The sequence below is a fragment of the Epinephelus moara genome, chromosome 20 (genome assembly GCF_006386435.1).
Source record: "Epinephelus moara isolate mb chromosome 20, YSFRI_EMoa_1.0, whole genome shotgun sequence".
Classification (NCBI taxonomy): domain Eukaryota; kingdom Metazoa; phylum Chordata; class Actinopteri; order Perciformes; family Serranidae; genus Epinephelus; species Epinephelus moara.
Genome location: NC_065525.1, coordinates 22,315,109 through 22,331,803, shown reverse-complemented (window position 1 = coordinate 22,331,803; position 16,695 = coordinate 22,315,109). Strand labels below are relative to the sequence as shown.

At 44.5% G+C, this 16,695-nt stretch overlaps 1 protein-coding gene across 8 annotated transcripts in view; it reads left to right on the top strand.

Moving 5' to 3' along the window:
* Positions 1-16,695, top strand: part of frmd4a (FERM domain containing 4A) — a 125,223-nt gene that overhangs the window by 39,046 nt on the left and 69,482 nt on the right. For 2 of the 8 annotated variants that reach the window (XM_050073231.1, XM_050073243.1), the window contains exon 1: positions 14,541-15,180. The exons of 3 other annotated variants lie outside the window; for them this stretch is intronic. In XM_050073231.1, the coding sequence (XP_049929188.1) occupies positions 15,088-15,180 (93 nt within the window). In that variant the 5' untranslated portion in view covers positions 14,541-15,087. Of the gene's footprint in view, positions 1-14,540; positions 15,181-16,695 lie in introns of those variants that run through there. 3 more of the 8 variants (XM_050073230.1, XM_050073233.1, XM_050073232.1) reach the window with 2 other exon arrangements.

Here is a 16,695-nt window from a genome sequence, read left to right as displayed (position 1 = left end):
AGGAGCAACTTCAGGAAGACAGGGAGGCCTCCTGAGGGCAACAAAAGACTGATGGATCTGTGCACTCTATCTTTAACACCCAGTGAAGTGTATTATGGCCTCCGTGTAAGTGTGTGCATGCATGTGTGTGTGTGGCTGTGCAATTGAGTTGGTCACACCCTAGTGCTCCTGACCACAGAGTTGATGTGAGAACTGATGAGCGGCGGATCCAGCCGACCCCACACCCAGGAGAGGTCAGAGGGCAAAGGTCATTGGCACTCTGGGTCTGTGTGGTTTAGGAAGAGGGCAGGAGGAGGACAGGAGGGAGAGATAAGATTGAGAGGGATGTCTCTGATACACATTAGTGCTGAGAGAGAGAGATATAAAGCAAGAAGAGAGAAAAGACAAGTAGCAGGTGGAAAAAGGTTAAATTTTAGACAAAGTAGTGAAGGGATCGGTAAAGAAAGAAAGAGGTGTGACCTTCAGGGTAGGTGTCAAGCTTTTTACGGGTGTATCAAAATACATTGGTTCAAGGAGAACAATGTATGTATTCTGCTTACTGAATTAGTCATTTGGCTTATACCCATCATGTCATTTTGCATAGTAAAGGTCATTGTACACCAAGTTTGTAATTTTCATCCATTGCTGCCTGTTTAAAAATAAATTCAACCTTGCGTTGTGTCAGTAATGTTTGCAAACCGACTTCAAAACGTCGGTCTGTCATTAAAGTTTCTCTCAATAAACTTTCGGGCATCTGATTAGGATGCGCCCTCCGTCTGAGATGTTCCGGGCACGTCTAACTGGTTCGAGGCCCTGGGGCAGACCAAGAACACGCTGGAGGGATTACATATCTCGTCCTCTCGGCCTGGAAATGCCTCGTGGTCCCCCAGGAGGAGCTGGAAAGCATTGCTTGGGAGAGGGATGTCTGGAATATTTTGCTCAGCCTGCTGCCCCTGTGACCTGGCTTTGGATAAGCAATTGAAAATTTGATTTTCTGCATTTTTTTTGCATCTGTCAAAAAGCATTTAAGACTTTTTTTGACCAAGAAGCAGTGAAAAGATGTGGTGCAATCTGAGGGGCACATAGATCTGCAACAAGAGAGAGAAGCAAGGCGTACGGTATCATTTTAAAACCAAGATAGCCTACTTTCTACAGCTAAGAGGGGATTTATGGTTGTGCGTAGACCCTGCGCACGTCGCCTACGCACGTCATCTATGCCGTTGTGAGCATTTTTACTTCTGCGGTGGTGTGTCTGTGTCACTCTGCAGTTATACCTCCAAAACACTGGTCGGTGGCAGAGGTTTCTGTGAAGTGCTGTTAAGTTTAGTTGATTCAAAACACACATTAAACATGGCTTAATAGAGACAATTTGAAAAACAAGTACACAAATCAGCTTCACTACAACTCGCAGCATTCACAGACAAAGCACTTGTGTTAATCCGGACACATTTTCCCCACAAATACAACATGCTAACGTTACTAGCACAAGCCTATAGCATTTTACATTGTATAAATTAGCCTAGCAACTAGCGATCTTTTCCTCTTCTCATAAACAACCAGGGACAACGGCATCATTTAACAAGGTAACGGCACACAGTTTGACTCCATAACAACTCACAATGTTCACTAATAAAACAACTGTCCTGTACTAAACACGTTTTCCAAAGAAATACAAAATGCTAATGTTATTAGCACAAGCCTATGGCATTTTACATTGTATTGATTACCCTAGCAGCCGGCGATCATCCCCTCTTCTCATATGAAACCTGGATAAATCCCGAAGTATAAATCCGTAAAGGATAGATCACACACAAGACTTAAAATGCTATTTTAGTGGAGGCCTTACTGTCTTCACAATTTATTGTTTCTTATCTGTGAACTAAAAGTAAATACAAGCTCCGTTTCCACTGAGGGAAATGATGTCAGTATACAGCGACAGACAGGAAGTCTGCGTCACTGAGACGTGTAGTTACAATTCTGGGGAGGTGCATGTTAGACTACAGCGTAGCTTACAGTGTAGGCTCCAAATCAACGTGGAGCCTATGCCGTAACCTACGCGTCGATTCAACGCAGAACTATAAATTACATGTAAGGCCCCTCATTTAGCCACGATGCCAGTGAAATCAGAAGGGAAACCTGAAACCAAGTGGTCAGCTGGAGTCACGTGATAGACACAGATGTGAATGGCAATGTGTCTCGGCTGTCCACCAGTGTTCAGATAACTGAAATGCATTTTAAAACCAAGTGTAAAGTAACAGGTTCTAATACACTCGACATAAACCAACCTTGCCTCTGAAATATTGTAAATTATGTCAAAGTAATTGGATCATCAGCCAGTTGCATGGCCAGGTTTCCTGCAGTAGCCCAGTATCGCCCCTAACTGGGTTACTCTGGTGCATGTAAATGTAGTTTGTGTCTCCCTCCTTATGGCTTATTATTGTATTCAGCCATATCCTGTTTGTTAGTACAGCCCAGCTTAACTCACTCTCCCCTTTACCCCCCACTGTCTGACTCAGTCCCTCAGATTCTTTCTTTGTCAGTGTCGTTAACACAGAAAGAATGGGGGCCACATTCCATCAGCGCAGGCCAGCAAAACAAAAACAACTCCTCTCCACGGAGCGTCCCACCAACATCCTTCGTCCCCCTGCTTCCCTTCTTTTCTTCTACTTTCCTTCCTCCCTCACTGAATCATTTCCCCTCTGCTGTCCTCCCTTATCTTCCCTCTTACCCCTCTCCTTCCCAATCAGCCCTCTACCCCACATGCCCTGTCCTCTGGAACCCCCACTCACCCCTCCCTGTCGCTGTTACATAAGCTTCCAGTCATAGATCCAGGCCATATCGCCGTTGTTTTCCCCGTGTGTGTCAGTTGGAGCCTCAGCATCCAGGGCCAGCCCTTAATGAGGCCCCCACAAAGGCCCATTGATGAGAGGCCCAGTGTGAGAGAGGATGACCCCAGCCAAGAGCACCCAGAACTGGGCATCAGCTGCCCCAGGCTCTCCCTCCACACAAAGACGTCCACTGTGGACAGAGACCTGAAAGGGCACAGAGAAAAACAGGGAGAGAGAAAGTGGAAAAAAAGAGGGAGGAGATGTCCTGTTCATACAACTTAGAGAATGTGAGATTGAAAGATATAAAAAAATGTACCGGAATGTATGACTTCATCACATGGTAGTTGCTTGTCTGACTATTAGCGTATGCTTCGTCTTCCTCTGTACATCCTAAGAACAGTGAGACCCACCCTCTGCCCTCCCTCTGCCAGGGAGATGTCAGAGTCGTTATCTCACCCATGGATCATAACTCAGATCTGAAGACCGGACCACAAGGCTCTAGTCAGTCACAAATCCTCATCAGCAGCCATAGGTTGCTCAAAGGAGCCATCAAAGCACTTTGAGAGGACCAACCCCCCGCTCTCTTTGGAAACATTTGGAACACTAACCGGAATCCAGACGGTTTACGGAGCCAAGTTTAGTGGAGATAGACGTGTTTGTTTATCAGATTTGGACTACAGCTGGTCGTTTGGGAAGCTGTCTTGGATGGAGAATGAGATCAGAATGTGGACAAATTAGGCTGGACTGTTAGAAGCTGCCATGGTACGATCATTTGGAGAATTGGGATGTTGCATGACTGACGTGATTTGACTGCCTCATTTAAGTCATCTGTCAGTATCCCATGATTGCAGTTTTTCACTTTGTTGAAAAATCTTTACTATTTTCGGTGGCTTTTTTTTTTTTGGGATCAGCTAAAGGATGACTCTTGCAGCCCGACTCGAGGACTTAGAGGTGACCTTGGAGCACATGCTCATGGATGTCTTTGTGAGTTTTCCCACTGTTTCTTCTTAATTTTTAATCACAGTAGTTGTCTTACATCTCAAAAAGTGCATTTAACTCACTGCGTTTGTCTTTCGACACCATTCCTCTCTCTTCCCACTGGGTTTCATACGGGTGACCTCTCCAGTGCATAATTGCAGTTTGAGACCAGAGGCCAACATATGTTCACGTCTCTTTCCAGATGCTCTCTCATTAATTGGCACCAAAAAAAACGCGCTGATTAAACGTCAGACTCCCTGCACAGGGAGATTTAGGGAATAAACTGGCTGACCAGGAATGTAACCTGGATTGCATGGCCTAAACATGACTCAACACAGGGTTAGCCCACTTATATAAGACTTTGGGAATGTTAACTCAGCATGCGAGGAGCTTTCATCCAACCATCTCTAAAGTATTAAATCTAGGTACTGGGCTTACTTGTGCTTTCTGTGGTCTGCAGCCTTCATATTTATCTGCATGTAGCCATAAATCTTTTGATTAGGAAGGAATGAAATCTCCAAGCGAAGGAAGTGTGGATTGAAAATGAGGAAATGAGGAATGAAAGAGGAATGAGAACGAGAAGGAAAGTCTGATGGATGTGATCGTCAGGTTTCTATTGCCCGTGACGCTTGGTTAGAGGTAGATTACTCGGGCCCCTGTGGTTTTGCAAAGCACTCGGGCTGTGGGAATGAAAAACTGCTTTACACTGCATCCTTCGCACACATAGATACACAAATGTGTGCTTGCACACATTTAGATACAATAACATGCAGTCACACATGCAGTCTACCTCTGCAGACACACGCACATTGTAAATAGGAGACATCAGAATCCCTAGTTGCTTTGATCCGCTGCCTGCTGTAATGAGTTTGGTCGTTAAGCTGCTGTTTCCCTTTAACATTGTTTACAGGCACAGGCATCTGTCGGAGGAAACAGTAATCTGTCCTATTCCTTAGACATACTGTGCTTCCACTATCAGCTCTCACTCCACTGCTGCAGGGGCTGAGATGTCACTGACATATGCGGATATAGAATCCATCGACCTATTTTGGAGATTTGGTCATTTTCATATATCCAATAGATGATTTATGACTGAAGCAATAAAGATTAGTGTCTATGGCCAGAACAGGATTTGGATTATTCATGCACTGCATGTGGGATGGAAAAACAGGAGTTGGGAAAACGCTTCCTTCCTCTACATTTCCCCTCCGCATCCTAATTAGACTGCTTATTTATTTATTTATTTCTCTAATTGCTGGAAGAGGCTGGAAAACAGAGGGTTATCTGGCCACTTTGCATACTTAAATTAGAAATATTCAAATCGCCTGCACCCTTTCCAGGCTGGTTGCTTACTGAGCGTGCATATGGCAATGCACACGTACACCCAACACACACACACACACACACACACACACACACACACACACACACACACACAAATGTTAAGACATGCAGACATGAGCTAAGACGAGGCCTGTTTCAGTGAACCATCAAATGAAGGCAGGGTGAATTAAATACTTTTATTGGAACGCTTACCAGCAGCAGACGTGTGTCATGGATCAGGCATCTTATATTACTGAAAACATTTTGTCAGAGTGTTCCAAAACAGGAGGCCAGTAGTAATATATGATATATACTGTATATTGAACTCGAGTGTGTGAACATAAATTTAAACATTTCTGGATGTGTGAATTAACCCAGCAGTGAGCTGAGACTGGGGTCGTTAGAGGAATATTAAGGGTCATTAGAATAATGACAGTGCTTCTCCATCCTCCAGTAGAGAAGAACCTCCAGAGCCCTATCTATGATGCTCGTTGGCTGGAAGCAGCAGCTGAGTGCACAGCTATTTTCATTAGCACAGCGGCGCGTATGAATGATTCAGGAAAGCCAAGAGGAGACGAGGGAGCAAACTTCCTTTACAACCTCTTTTACTACAAGAAAAGGAGGTCACTATTTTGTTGCCTTGATTGCTCGCAGGAAGCGTGGAGTCAGAGCGAGAGTCATTTGTAGACTTTAGATTTTTCAGGTCAACACTTTTATCTGCTTTCGAGACCACTATCATAGATTTAAAGCACTTGACTGCACACGACACAGTTACAAAGTCATACCTGCTGGCTTCGAATTCAGAGATGTAGTAAGAAAATCCAGCAATGCTGTTAAAATCAGCCGATATTTTCAAGAAACACGGCACTACACTACTTTTCTGCATGACAACTACGCATATCAGGTCTGGTGTGAATATCACTGTTGCCGTGTTCCATTTTCACCAAGAAAAAAAAGAGTTTCTTTCTATGTAGTGCCCATGTCAACACAACAAAAACCTATTCAGACAGAGAATGTTACCTTCACAAAACAAACGCCCCTTGCTTCAAAGTCCTGTTTCGCTGAGAAATACACTGTCCCTGCAGCTACAAAGATTCATGCACTGCAACCACTTGGTAACTTACCCACTGCACCATTTGGCTGCTCCAAACATCAGACCTCTGATCTGACAATCACTGGTCCATTAAGAAACACGAGTTGCTTCTAATTAGGGGATTAGGCTCTCACTACCATTGCTAAATAATGCCAACTAGGCAAGAAGGATTGTTTAAGGTCCAACAGACTAGCACTGGTGGTCCACTATGTTATTCTGCATAATAATTAGCCATGTGCCTCTGTTTAAATAAGACTGTGACTTAGGGTGCTTTCAGACCTACAGTTGTCTTGCTTTGGTCCAAATCAGGGACTCATTTTGTTACAAAGTTGCACAATTGCCTAGAGTTGGTTTGTGTTCTCACGGCAGCATTTACAAGCGGACCAGATCAAATGCCTTGTGCGAAAGTTGCTCTTGACTGATCAGAATTTCCATGCGGGAAAAATCCAGGAAGTAAACAAAACGTTGAAGAAGAGTACACTTGCGAGATAAATGTGACACTTTTTGGTCATCGTGTACAATATTGCTTGTATTGTTCATTTTAGGCAAACCATACAGTTTGAAAATGGGCGCGACTCCAACATGCTCATGCTTTTTTAACCCAATTACCAATATGTAATGCGTCTGCAGCTTGTTCGGATCAAGGTCGGAACACGTTCTCACCACAAATGAACTACACCAGAGTTTGTTTGTGACCAGATCTCTTCAAGAAGGTCTCCGTCCGGTTGTTTTGGTGCACACTCGAGTGTGATTGCTGTGTTCACACCTGCCCAAATAAACCACACTTAAAGTGCCAACGAACTTGAGTTCAACTGAACCGAACCAAACAAGGCAGGTGTGAAAGCACCCTAACATATAATGTTAGCAAGTGCATTTCAGCGACATCATTATCTTAATTTCTGTCTGAAGCAGAAACCAAATTGATAAGACATTTCCCTTTTGAGAGCTAACAAGCTATGATCTGGAGGTTGGACATCAGATGGAACAAAGGATTTAATAGGTCAAATCCACCAAAATCGATTTCCCCAGCAGTAATGTTATGGAGGGTGCGCAAGCATTCATGAGAACCTATAAAATCAGTTTTTATAAATTCTGTGTGATTTTGTTTTTGCGAAAATCCGTGCAAGAGACAAGAAGAGAATCAGATGATTTAGATGAATAAAAAGAGTCTTCTGTGTTACTGTACAGCTTGATTTCTGTGACATTTGTGGTCTCATTCACATAGCGAAGGACATAGCATCCCTGTCACATACACAGTGACAAGACCCGCTGACATGAATAAGATAGTGACATTATCTGTATTTGGTGATTGGATTTTTTTCTGACTTCTGTAAAATGTCAGTTCATGGCATCTAACAACTCTTGCCAAAGCTGCTGTGTATTGTGTCGCTGGTCTGTTGAGCCGTGTGATCTGCAAGGGGGGGGGACAGAGAGAGAGAGAGAGATGGCAGCGCCTCTTTCAGAGGCTGCCTCACGGTCTTACACAAAGGCTGACAGTCACGTCAGGAAATGAAGCGGCGTGATTAAAAATGCATTCGATCCTTGTGTAGTTTAATTGAATCTCCTCCTCATGCACCCCGCGAACGTCTTCACCCCACCCCCCCACTAGTCCTCTCCCCCAACATCCTCATCCCTTCTATGATGCAGGCCTGGAGGCAGAGCCAAACATCCACTCTCTCACTCTTCCTCCTCTCACATCCCTCGTTTTCTCCTCCATCCCCCTCGCCTCCACTGACAGAGGAAGATCTCAGCTGGATGGGATTGTTTCCATCACAGCTGTGTTTCTCTGCTCTTTTCAGCACTGTCTGCTCTCTTTCCAGCAGCAATAAAGCACTAGTTCATATCTTTGGGAGAGCTGGTTTGCCACAAAGGGCCTGCGGTCTGTGAGAGCATTCAGTCTGCCAGGAGCACAAACACTGTGACGCACTGATACCGAGAGCTTGTAATGTCTCCACATTGAGAGTAGTGTCACGGTTATTGTATGTTATATGTGTCTATGTGCATGCACATAACCTATTCTCCAGCGTACTCTTCTCTTTTGACACTGTAGATGGGTTGTTTGAAGCTATTGACTGGGTGTATTATGTGTGACCATTCTGTTATGTAATGGGTGTGTCCTCTGGCCAGTGACAAAATTGTTTAATTATAGCGAGCTGACCTCCTCCTCCTTTCTCCTTCCCTCCCTCTCTTGCTCTGTCTATCTCACTCTTGCTTTGCTTTTCTTTCTGCCAAACAGTTGTCATCCTGTCTAGATAAATCTGATCTTATAGTGGTATTGATCGGCATGAGGCTGGAGTCACAGTGTCAAGGCAGAACTTTGGAGAAATCTCAAAGCCTTTTTTTCTGCAACCTTACCCTGCTTGTTCTTTTTTTAATATTTTTTTCATGTGTGGCCTTTTTGATACCAGACATGAAGAAGAAGAAGAGGCAGGCAGAAGAAGAGGGGGGTGGGGGGGGTGGGGGGGTGGGGGGTGGGGGGTGCGGTGGAGGTTAGATTCCCCTGGCCAGAATCTAATTGAGGATGTTGTGGTTATGTGGTATGCTGTGGTATACCCAGCTGTCTGATTTTTTTAATGCTATGCCTGGTTTAGTCTATATTTTATTGTCAACAAATCCAATACAAAGACCAAAACCAACATTGGTTAGTCTGGCTATTAATATTTACCGACTACTGTTTCGGTGGCATTCACCCCTGAGCCCATTCATTCCTACTGAAGACATAAATCTTTAAAAACAAGTCACAAATATATAGTTTCAACTGAATTATTTACTCAAACAGTGGGGTACTGTGCTTTTTGGAAAGCATTACCCTAACGGGAGTAGATAGGGTATTTATTAAGGACTATTTTTAGTCGTGGATTAATATAGTCTTGGTGTGCTAGTGTGTATTTAAAGCAACAGGAAAGTGTATGTGGCACTGACTCAAAATACAGCGCCCATGCTTATTTTAATGGAGGAACCAGTCATCCAGTGCAATGATGTGACTCACTGGTTTTGGTCTATGGCACAGAAGAATACTGTAAACCATGTCAGGGTTTGGCTTCACAGACAATAGTTAAATGTTAGTTCGGTCATTTTATTGTTATTCTTGGACCCAATCCCATTTTTTATATTGAGTGCCACCTTGCCCCTCGGACCAGAGTTACAAGGGGTAGTAGTTGAGAATTTAACACACTTATGAATTAAATGATAAGTCATCCGTAGTTGTTGATGCTGGCATTTACGTAAACAGACATGACGAGTGTTGCCAGACATTGCGAATATTTTTTTAAAATTTATTTTACTTTTATTTTATATACTTTATTAATCCCCCTGAGGGAAAATTACATTTTTTCACTCTGTTGTCATTAACACACAGGTCCGAAATACACACGCATGCACAAACAGGACCTATACATGCACAAAGTGGAGAGATGTCAGAGTGAGGGGGCTGCCATGGACAGGTGCCCCGAGCGGTTGGGGGGGGCTCAAGGGCACCTCGGCAGTGCCCAGGAGGTGAACTGGCACCTCTCCAGCCACCAGTCCATGCTCCGTATTTGGTCCAGACGGGAACTTGAACAGGCGACTCTTCGGTTCCCAACCCAAATCCCTATGGACTGTGCTACTATACTATACGGCCGAATACTGCCGTCTGCTGGTGTTGATTTCTCTTGTGTGGGCTATAGGCAGCATTTTGTGGTTGACAGGATGCAACAAAATGTTCACTAAAGTTTCACGCTATCAATTTACAAACAAGTGATAAAATAAAAAAGAAAACACTGCCTGATTGCCAGGCCATGAGCAGTGCTCTAAAAGCTAACGTTAGCAGCCCATGCCCCTACCCAGCCAGTCTGAACTGATATTAGAGCAGCAGTGACAAGTGCAGCAACTTTGCTTTGGGACTTTAGTTAAATTTCGGGCGTCCTATGCCATCAAGGTAGGGTGGGGGACATGGAAATACGTCAACAACAATGTAATGTTAGCTACTTATCTACGGAGACATTGGCATAGGGATTTCATTTGTTATGTTCGTTATAAAGAAGGAAGATGCATTGAAACAACATTTAACTAAGATAATACAATGGGTGTCTTAATTTTTAAATCTTTATTAAGGATGAAAATACAGTTGTGGGTTTCTTTTGTTGATTGTGTAGCCTTCTTGCAGATGATTTCCCATAATTCTGGGTTTGAAGTGTGCCTCTGAAAAACCTGCATCTGGAAAAAAATATAGAGCAGAGTAACACATTCTGTGTTCATATACAAAGTTCTTGAAAAAGTTCCATCCATAATATGAATTAAATTTGAATAATTTAGGCAGATTTAGCAATCAGATGTGTCTCGTTTGCCTCATTAATCCTCACTCTGAGTGCAGAATCACCCAAATAAATAGAAAAAAAAAGACCATTATCATAAACTTGATCCAATTTTAAGTGCATATCCATAAACTAATCAGCTATTATGATTCAGCCTTCAGTTCCTGTCATGTGCATGGCACAGAGTCTGATGTTGTTGCCCAGCACATGCACAAGCTTTTCAGTAGACTGGGTGAATAATTCAGGAGCCTCGTATGCTATTCACTGGGGCAAATTGCACATCTAGCACCCCATTCAAGTCTGCCGCTACCCTCATAATAGACTACTGATTGGCCCATTGGAATGATATATTCTAATTCCATTAAGGCATGAATGACTGTATAATGGCAGCGTATGTGTGTGAATGTAGACTGCACCCAGACAAAGACACAGTTATTTTGTTTCTCAAGGCGATGTCTACGCACCTTGTCAAGGTTATAAACAGAGTACATTCAAAGATGGAGCCGATTGTTCGGTCTGTCTACATTTCCTCGGTGCCACTGGCTGAAATTTTAATCATATTTAAAGACACACAAGCAGATATGTAGTATGTGTGCGCACACACATACAGAGTCACCTCACAGCGGGTTGAGCAGATGTTGTGCTGAGCGACACGGTTTGTCCAGGACAGCCTGTCCCCGTGTTCCACCAAATCTCTCCAATATATAAATACGCCCCAGTTTTCACAATGAGTCTCACAAATGTCCTCGTTTCCCAATAAAAAAATCCCTCAGCCTCCCCGTTACCTCTCTGAGCATGTAAAAGCGTTTCCCAGGCCTTCTTACACAGACACTGCTGAGGGGATGATAATTGAAGTGGATGCTCCCCTGTGGAGAAGTCATTATAATTGGTTCTGGCCTGATGAAGGGTGGGAGGCCCCGCTTTCTGCTCATCTCACTCTCATGAGATAGAGAAAGACAACACTAGCATACACTTGGAAGCGCAGACAGAAGCACGCAGTGAGAAATGAATTGAATTACACTATCAGGGTGGTATTGTTTAGCTATGTAACCGTTTATCTGCTTTTTTTCTTCCTGAGCAGTGGCGCTGTAACTCTACGCTGGGTAATTTGTGGAGTCTTGGAACATAAACATTCAACCCCCTCCCTCACCGCCTGGGATGGGGAGAGAGTCCAGCTACAGGGCATTTCCATAAACACACCCACCCACACACATGCACACACACAAACACACACACACACAAACACAGTGAGGAGCAGGACCATTGGGATGAGTCAGACAGCCGTGGGCAGAGACTGGCTGGGTTATCAGGGTAAATTAATGCGTAACAATGCCAGGAGTCTACAATTGAGAACCATTGCTTCTTATTATTACAACTACGAACAAAGACTACGCAGACACACACACAAATACAGAGTAGAAATAAAACCCAGACAGTCCAGACGCTTTGTTTGCACCTCCCTCATTAGCATCTCTCATAACCAGGTAGTGATCTTCTCTTTTTCCTCTCCCTTCTTTGTCTCTTTCTTGCTCTCGTAATTTGTTGTATTAATAGCTGTTAGTTCATTTTGAGGACAGCAGGTGTGAACCGATGCAGCACAGCGATGCATGTCAGAATCTCCCAGCTTTTTGCCTGGTTGTTGTGCCTTATTTCAAATTCAGCTTTGTATTCCACTATTTTTTTAATACCAAGTGCAAATCCCATTTGCCTTTATTTTTGCGTGCTTGTTGACTGAAATGGGTCATTGTGCATTGAGCCCGAGGCATCAAGAATAGTAACATGGTGTTTTTTTGTTTCTTTTCCTCCTGTCAAGACAAGGGCTTATCACCTCGCTGGATTTGAGGCAGTGGAATTTTAAAAAATCTCAAAAGTAAAGAAAAAGAGGAGAGCTGTGGAGAAGAACAAACGAACACCAACCATACTTAAACTGTTCAATTAGGTGAGTGCATTGTCATCTCCCTGTCAAGGTGTCATACGAGCTCCCTATGAAAGCAGCGAGGTTTTTAGTCTCTTGAATCAGCAGTGGCAGTTAATCTCTGTCATCGCGGCCTGAATTAACATCAAATGCACACATCACACAGAGGAACAAAGAGAACTGTCTTTTGGTTCCCCTTTCAATTCCTCCAGTATACAGTATGTCATCTGCAAGACCTGGATGTCTGCAGACTAAGTTTATAAATAGCCCTCTGATATTTCTCATGTAGGCCACAGTCACTCACACACTGATGTGGGCCAGGGTATTGAATAAATAATGCTTACTGGGGATTACCACTGCAGATGATTTTCTCCTGTATGCTCGCCGCGCGGCTTTAGCACAATGTGTTGGTTTTTGTGTGTGTATGTGTGTGTGTGTGTCTATGTAAGGGTGGCATATACAGTGTCATGTCACTAAAGCCGTCGGGGGTCCTCACTTAAAGAAACGATATGGGGGATGGAAAAGGCTTGTTTGGTTGCTCATTTTGACTGGTGGCTTTAATCTGACTTTATGTGACCCAGCATCAAATCACCTTATAACTGTGATAACTAAGCTGAATCATACTGGTTATAATCCAGTGTTGCTGGTTTACAACAGCCGGCCCATACAAGATGCTGGCTGTTGTGTGCCTGAGCCTACTGTACATGTATGTATGCAACGCATCCTCACACAACTGTTTGTACGAATTAGCCCTCTGCGAATGATTTTACGTATTTTAAGTAAAGTTATGTACTTAACATAAAGTTATGTAGGCTAGGTTTAGGAATAGAAACAAAATTACTTCAAGTTTACTTGTTTTCACATGGTATGGAACACTGGTCTCCTGGGCGAAAGTCCTGTTTGTTTTGACCAGGCCCACAGGAAGTGTGCCAGGCTTGAAACTAGTTTCGTAGTGGCCAAACAGTGGAATTACAACACCTGAGTCCATCACGAGATGCCATTGCGCCCATAAAGACAAAGTTACATTGAAAAACAGACGCCTGTAAATCAGTGGATACATTTTTTTAAGCATTACAACCCCCGCAAATGACTCATTTCACTTATGGGATTTAGTCCATTCGGTCTGATAACATTTGGAAAGTCTAGAAAAGCCACAAAATTAAATAATTTTATCCCAATTTAAGTTAGCTGAGCGCTATTCCAGAAGTCGGCGGTTTGGCTAGCAGAAGTCTCTAGTGCACTTCCTCTATATCGTAATTTTATATGCGGTAGCTGAATGTTTTTGACTTCATGCGCCACTGAGCAGCTTCAATAGGGATGAACAGGATCTCACCTTCAATGCTGTATCCAGGTCTCTTAGGACATCCATGGTTGTGACCCATCGACCACGCAAACTTGCCTCCTTAAGGGGAATACTTCTTCCTGTCAGCGCATTGGTCACATGATCGCAGCCTTCCCAAATAAGTGGGTTATATACAACAAATTTTGGTGCATTACTTTTGGTAGGTATACAGTATGTACAAACAGTGCACGAGAAAAGCCTGACGTGTGCTTATGCGCATACCGAACATCTGTGTACACCAACATATGTGTGCATGCGTGCGTCGATCCACTTAAGTTAATCAGCTGACAGTTGAGTATTGATGTGCAGAGGCAAACAGAGCTCAGCAGTGAGTGATGATGAGAATATGACAGTAAGTCACTAGGTGCAGCTGTAGCTCATGAGTCCAATAGCTTTAATGGACATGTAAAGACCACCGTGGTGGAAGCAGAGGACTGACTCAGCTCTCTGTGGCTGCAGCCATCGTGATAAAAGATCTCTGCCGGGGCCTCGCAGCTAAAAGTCCACTACTGTCACAGCTTCATGGAGGGAAAAAATTCAGGCTGATTTTCACACTTTAATGCATGCAGACGATGAACCAAGTGATAGGATGATCAATATCTGCATGCATGAGCATTGTGTGTGCTTGACTGCAAGTGTGTGCGTGTGTGTGTGTGTTCCTCCTTTGTGTCCTAGTCCAGACAGTGCAGGGAGAGAAAGCTGGATGTGGGATTTCGAAGATAATCTCCCTACCAGATGGCAAAACATCCCATATTCCTTTTGAGGTTCCCCACGTGATCCCCTGCAAGAGCTGACTATATGTGTGTGTGTATGTGGATGTGTGTGTGTGTGGATGGTGGGGGAATATATGCTCACAATTATTATTGGATCACGTGACAGGAGCACGTATGCTAATAACAGTCGTAACGTCACATTAATCCAGTGACCTGGTTAAGCCCCCAACTGAAGGAAGTGAGTGTAGGAGGCAGGAGGGAGGGGGAGCTGCCTGCCGGAGCCAGAGAAGAGAGAGCAGAGACAAAGCGTGCTCCCTCTCCCCCTCACACACTCTCACACACTCATTCACCTCCTGAGCGGCAGAGTGGAGCGTAGCTGAGCGGAGCAGAATGGGAAATGTTTTAACACAGAGGGAAATAGAAGCAGAGAGAGGCACATAGGACCTGTGTGGGGCTGCTATACCCACACACACTCACATCACACACTTCTTTCCTCATATTCACCCACGCGCCAAGCTCGCGTGAACCCCGGCTGCCAGGCTGGACGGGACGGCGAGGACACCCACCTCACACACTCGCACCCATGCTCGCACACCCACGGAGACACACACTGTGGAGCGTACTATGGTGGTCCAGGGAGCAGTGACGCCCGGGAGAACCCGCCGGCTGATGCTTAAGCTGCCGGTGGGGACTCTGAGGAGGAACAGTGGAGAGAGGGTAAGGCACAACTCTCCCTCGATTCCTCCTTCACACTTTCTCCCTTCTTCTCCGACTTTGTCTCTCCTCTCCTCTCTGTGACCGTGTCTTGCCGTGCTGTTATGTGTGTTAGTGGGATTTAAAAGGGTTCTTGGCTAATCCAGGAGACGGTATTAGATTTGAATTGGCAAGTCAAGAGCAAAGCTTTTAATCTCCACGCTGGACAATACTTCTCTGTGTTTCTCTCGCTGTCAGTCTGAGTCCGTCAATCTCTCCAGAGCTCAGTCTGTCTCTGTCACTGCTAATGTATTCCACTGCAGTCCTCGGTTTTCAAGGTTACAGGGAAGTCGCACTGTGGGAGAGCTGTCTTTGAGTGTAGCTTGTTTGCCCGTCACTGTCAACACAATTGAACTGACTTGAGGCATGAGTTAGCTTCCTTTTATCAAGCAAAGTCACACGTAGCCTCGCCTTCAGCGTGATTTAAAGTGCTGGATCCCGTCCTGCTCGGGCTTTTCACACACACTCGGAATCAGCTTGTCTGCCAGACATCAGAAGCTCCAGTGTTTATGTGTTGTGTAAATCTGGTGGGTGTGGGCTGACGGCAGAAGATAATAGTTTCCAGCTAAGCCTAAGACGTGGAATGTGCGTTGCAGAGTTACCCTTTATGTCAGTTGTGAAGACAGGCTGTAACCTGCCAGGTGATTCACCTCTGTTGCTCTTTCACAAAGTTGTTTACATCACGAGAAAAGCGGTGTGCGTGGATAGAGAAAGTACATTAGCACTTGAGTTTGCAGCTGTGAGTGCATTTGTGATTCCCCGTCGCATTCATTCTGTGATACACGTCAGCACTCTTTCATGTTGCAAATACACCGGTATTAAGTGAATCAGATTTAAGTAGAGCGTGTGTGCAGGCAGGTGATGAGCGAACCGGGCTTACTGCTCATCCAAAATGCTATCCCCAAAATCATGCAGTGCTTATGGGATAATGCCGAGTTGAATCTCATCTCCCTTTTAAAAATCCTCCCACTTGTGATGTGACTTAGTTTCATTAACGTGAATGAATGTGACTTCTAAGAATCGCTGGTCTCTTTGTAGTTCTCTCTTTGACTGAGCGTGCACACAGAGAATACAGTAATGCACACAAGCGCACTCGTGCTATCATAAATTACACAGCATGGCTTCTATATGTTGGATGCAAACAGCTTTCATTTTAATAAGCACGGATATACATATTCCCGGGGGCACTGTGGTGTAGTGGTTAGCACTGTCGCCTCACAGCATGAGGGTGCCTGGTTCAATCCCAGGAGGGAGCCCTTATGTGTGGGGTTTGCATGTTCTCCCTGTGTCAGCATTGGTTTTCTCCGGGTACTCTGGCTTCCTCCCACAGTCCAAAGACATGTGGGTTACTTGGTGACTCTAAATTGTCTGTAGGTGTGAATGTGAGTGTGAATGGTTGTCTGTCTCTATGTGTCAGCCCTGTGATAGTCTGGTGACCTGTCCAGGGTGTACCCTGCCTCTCGCCCAATGTCAGCTGGG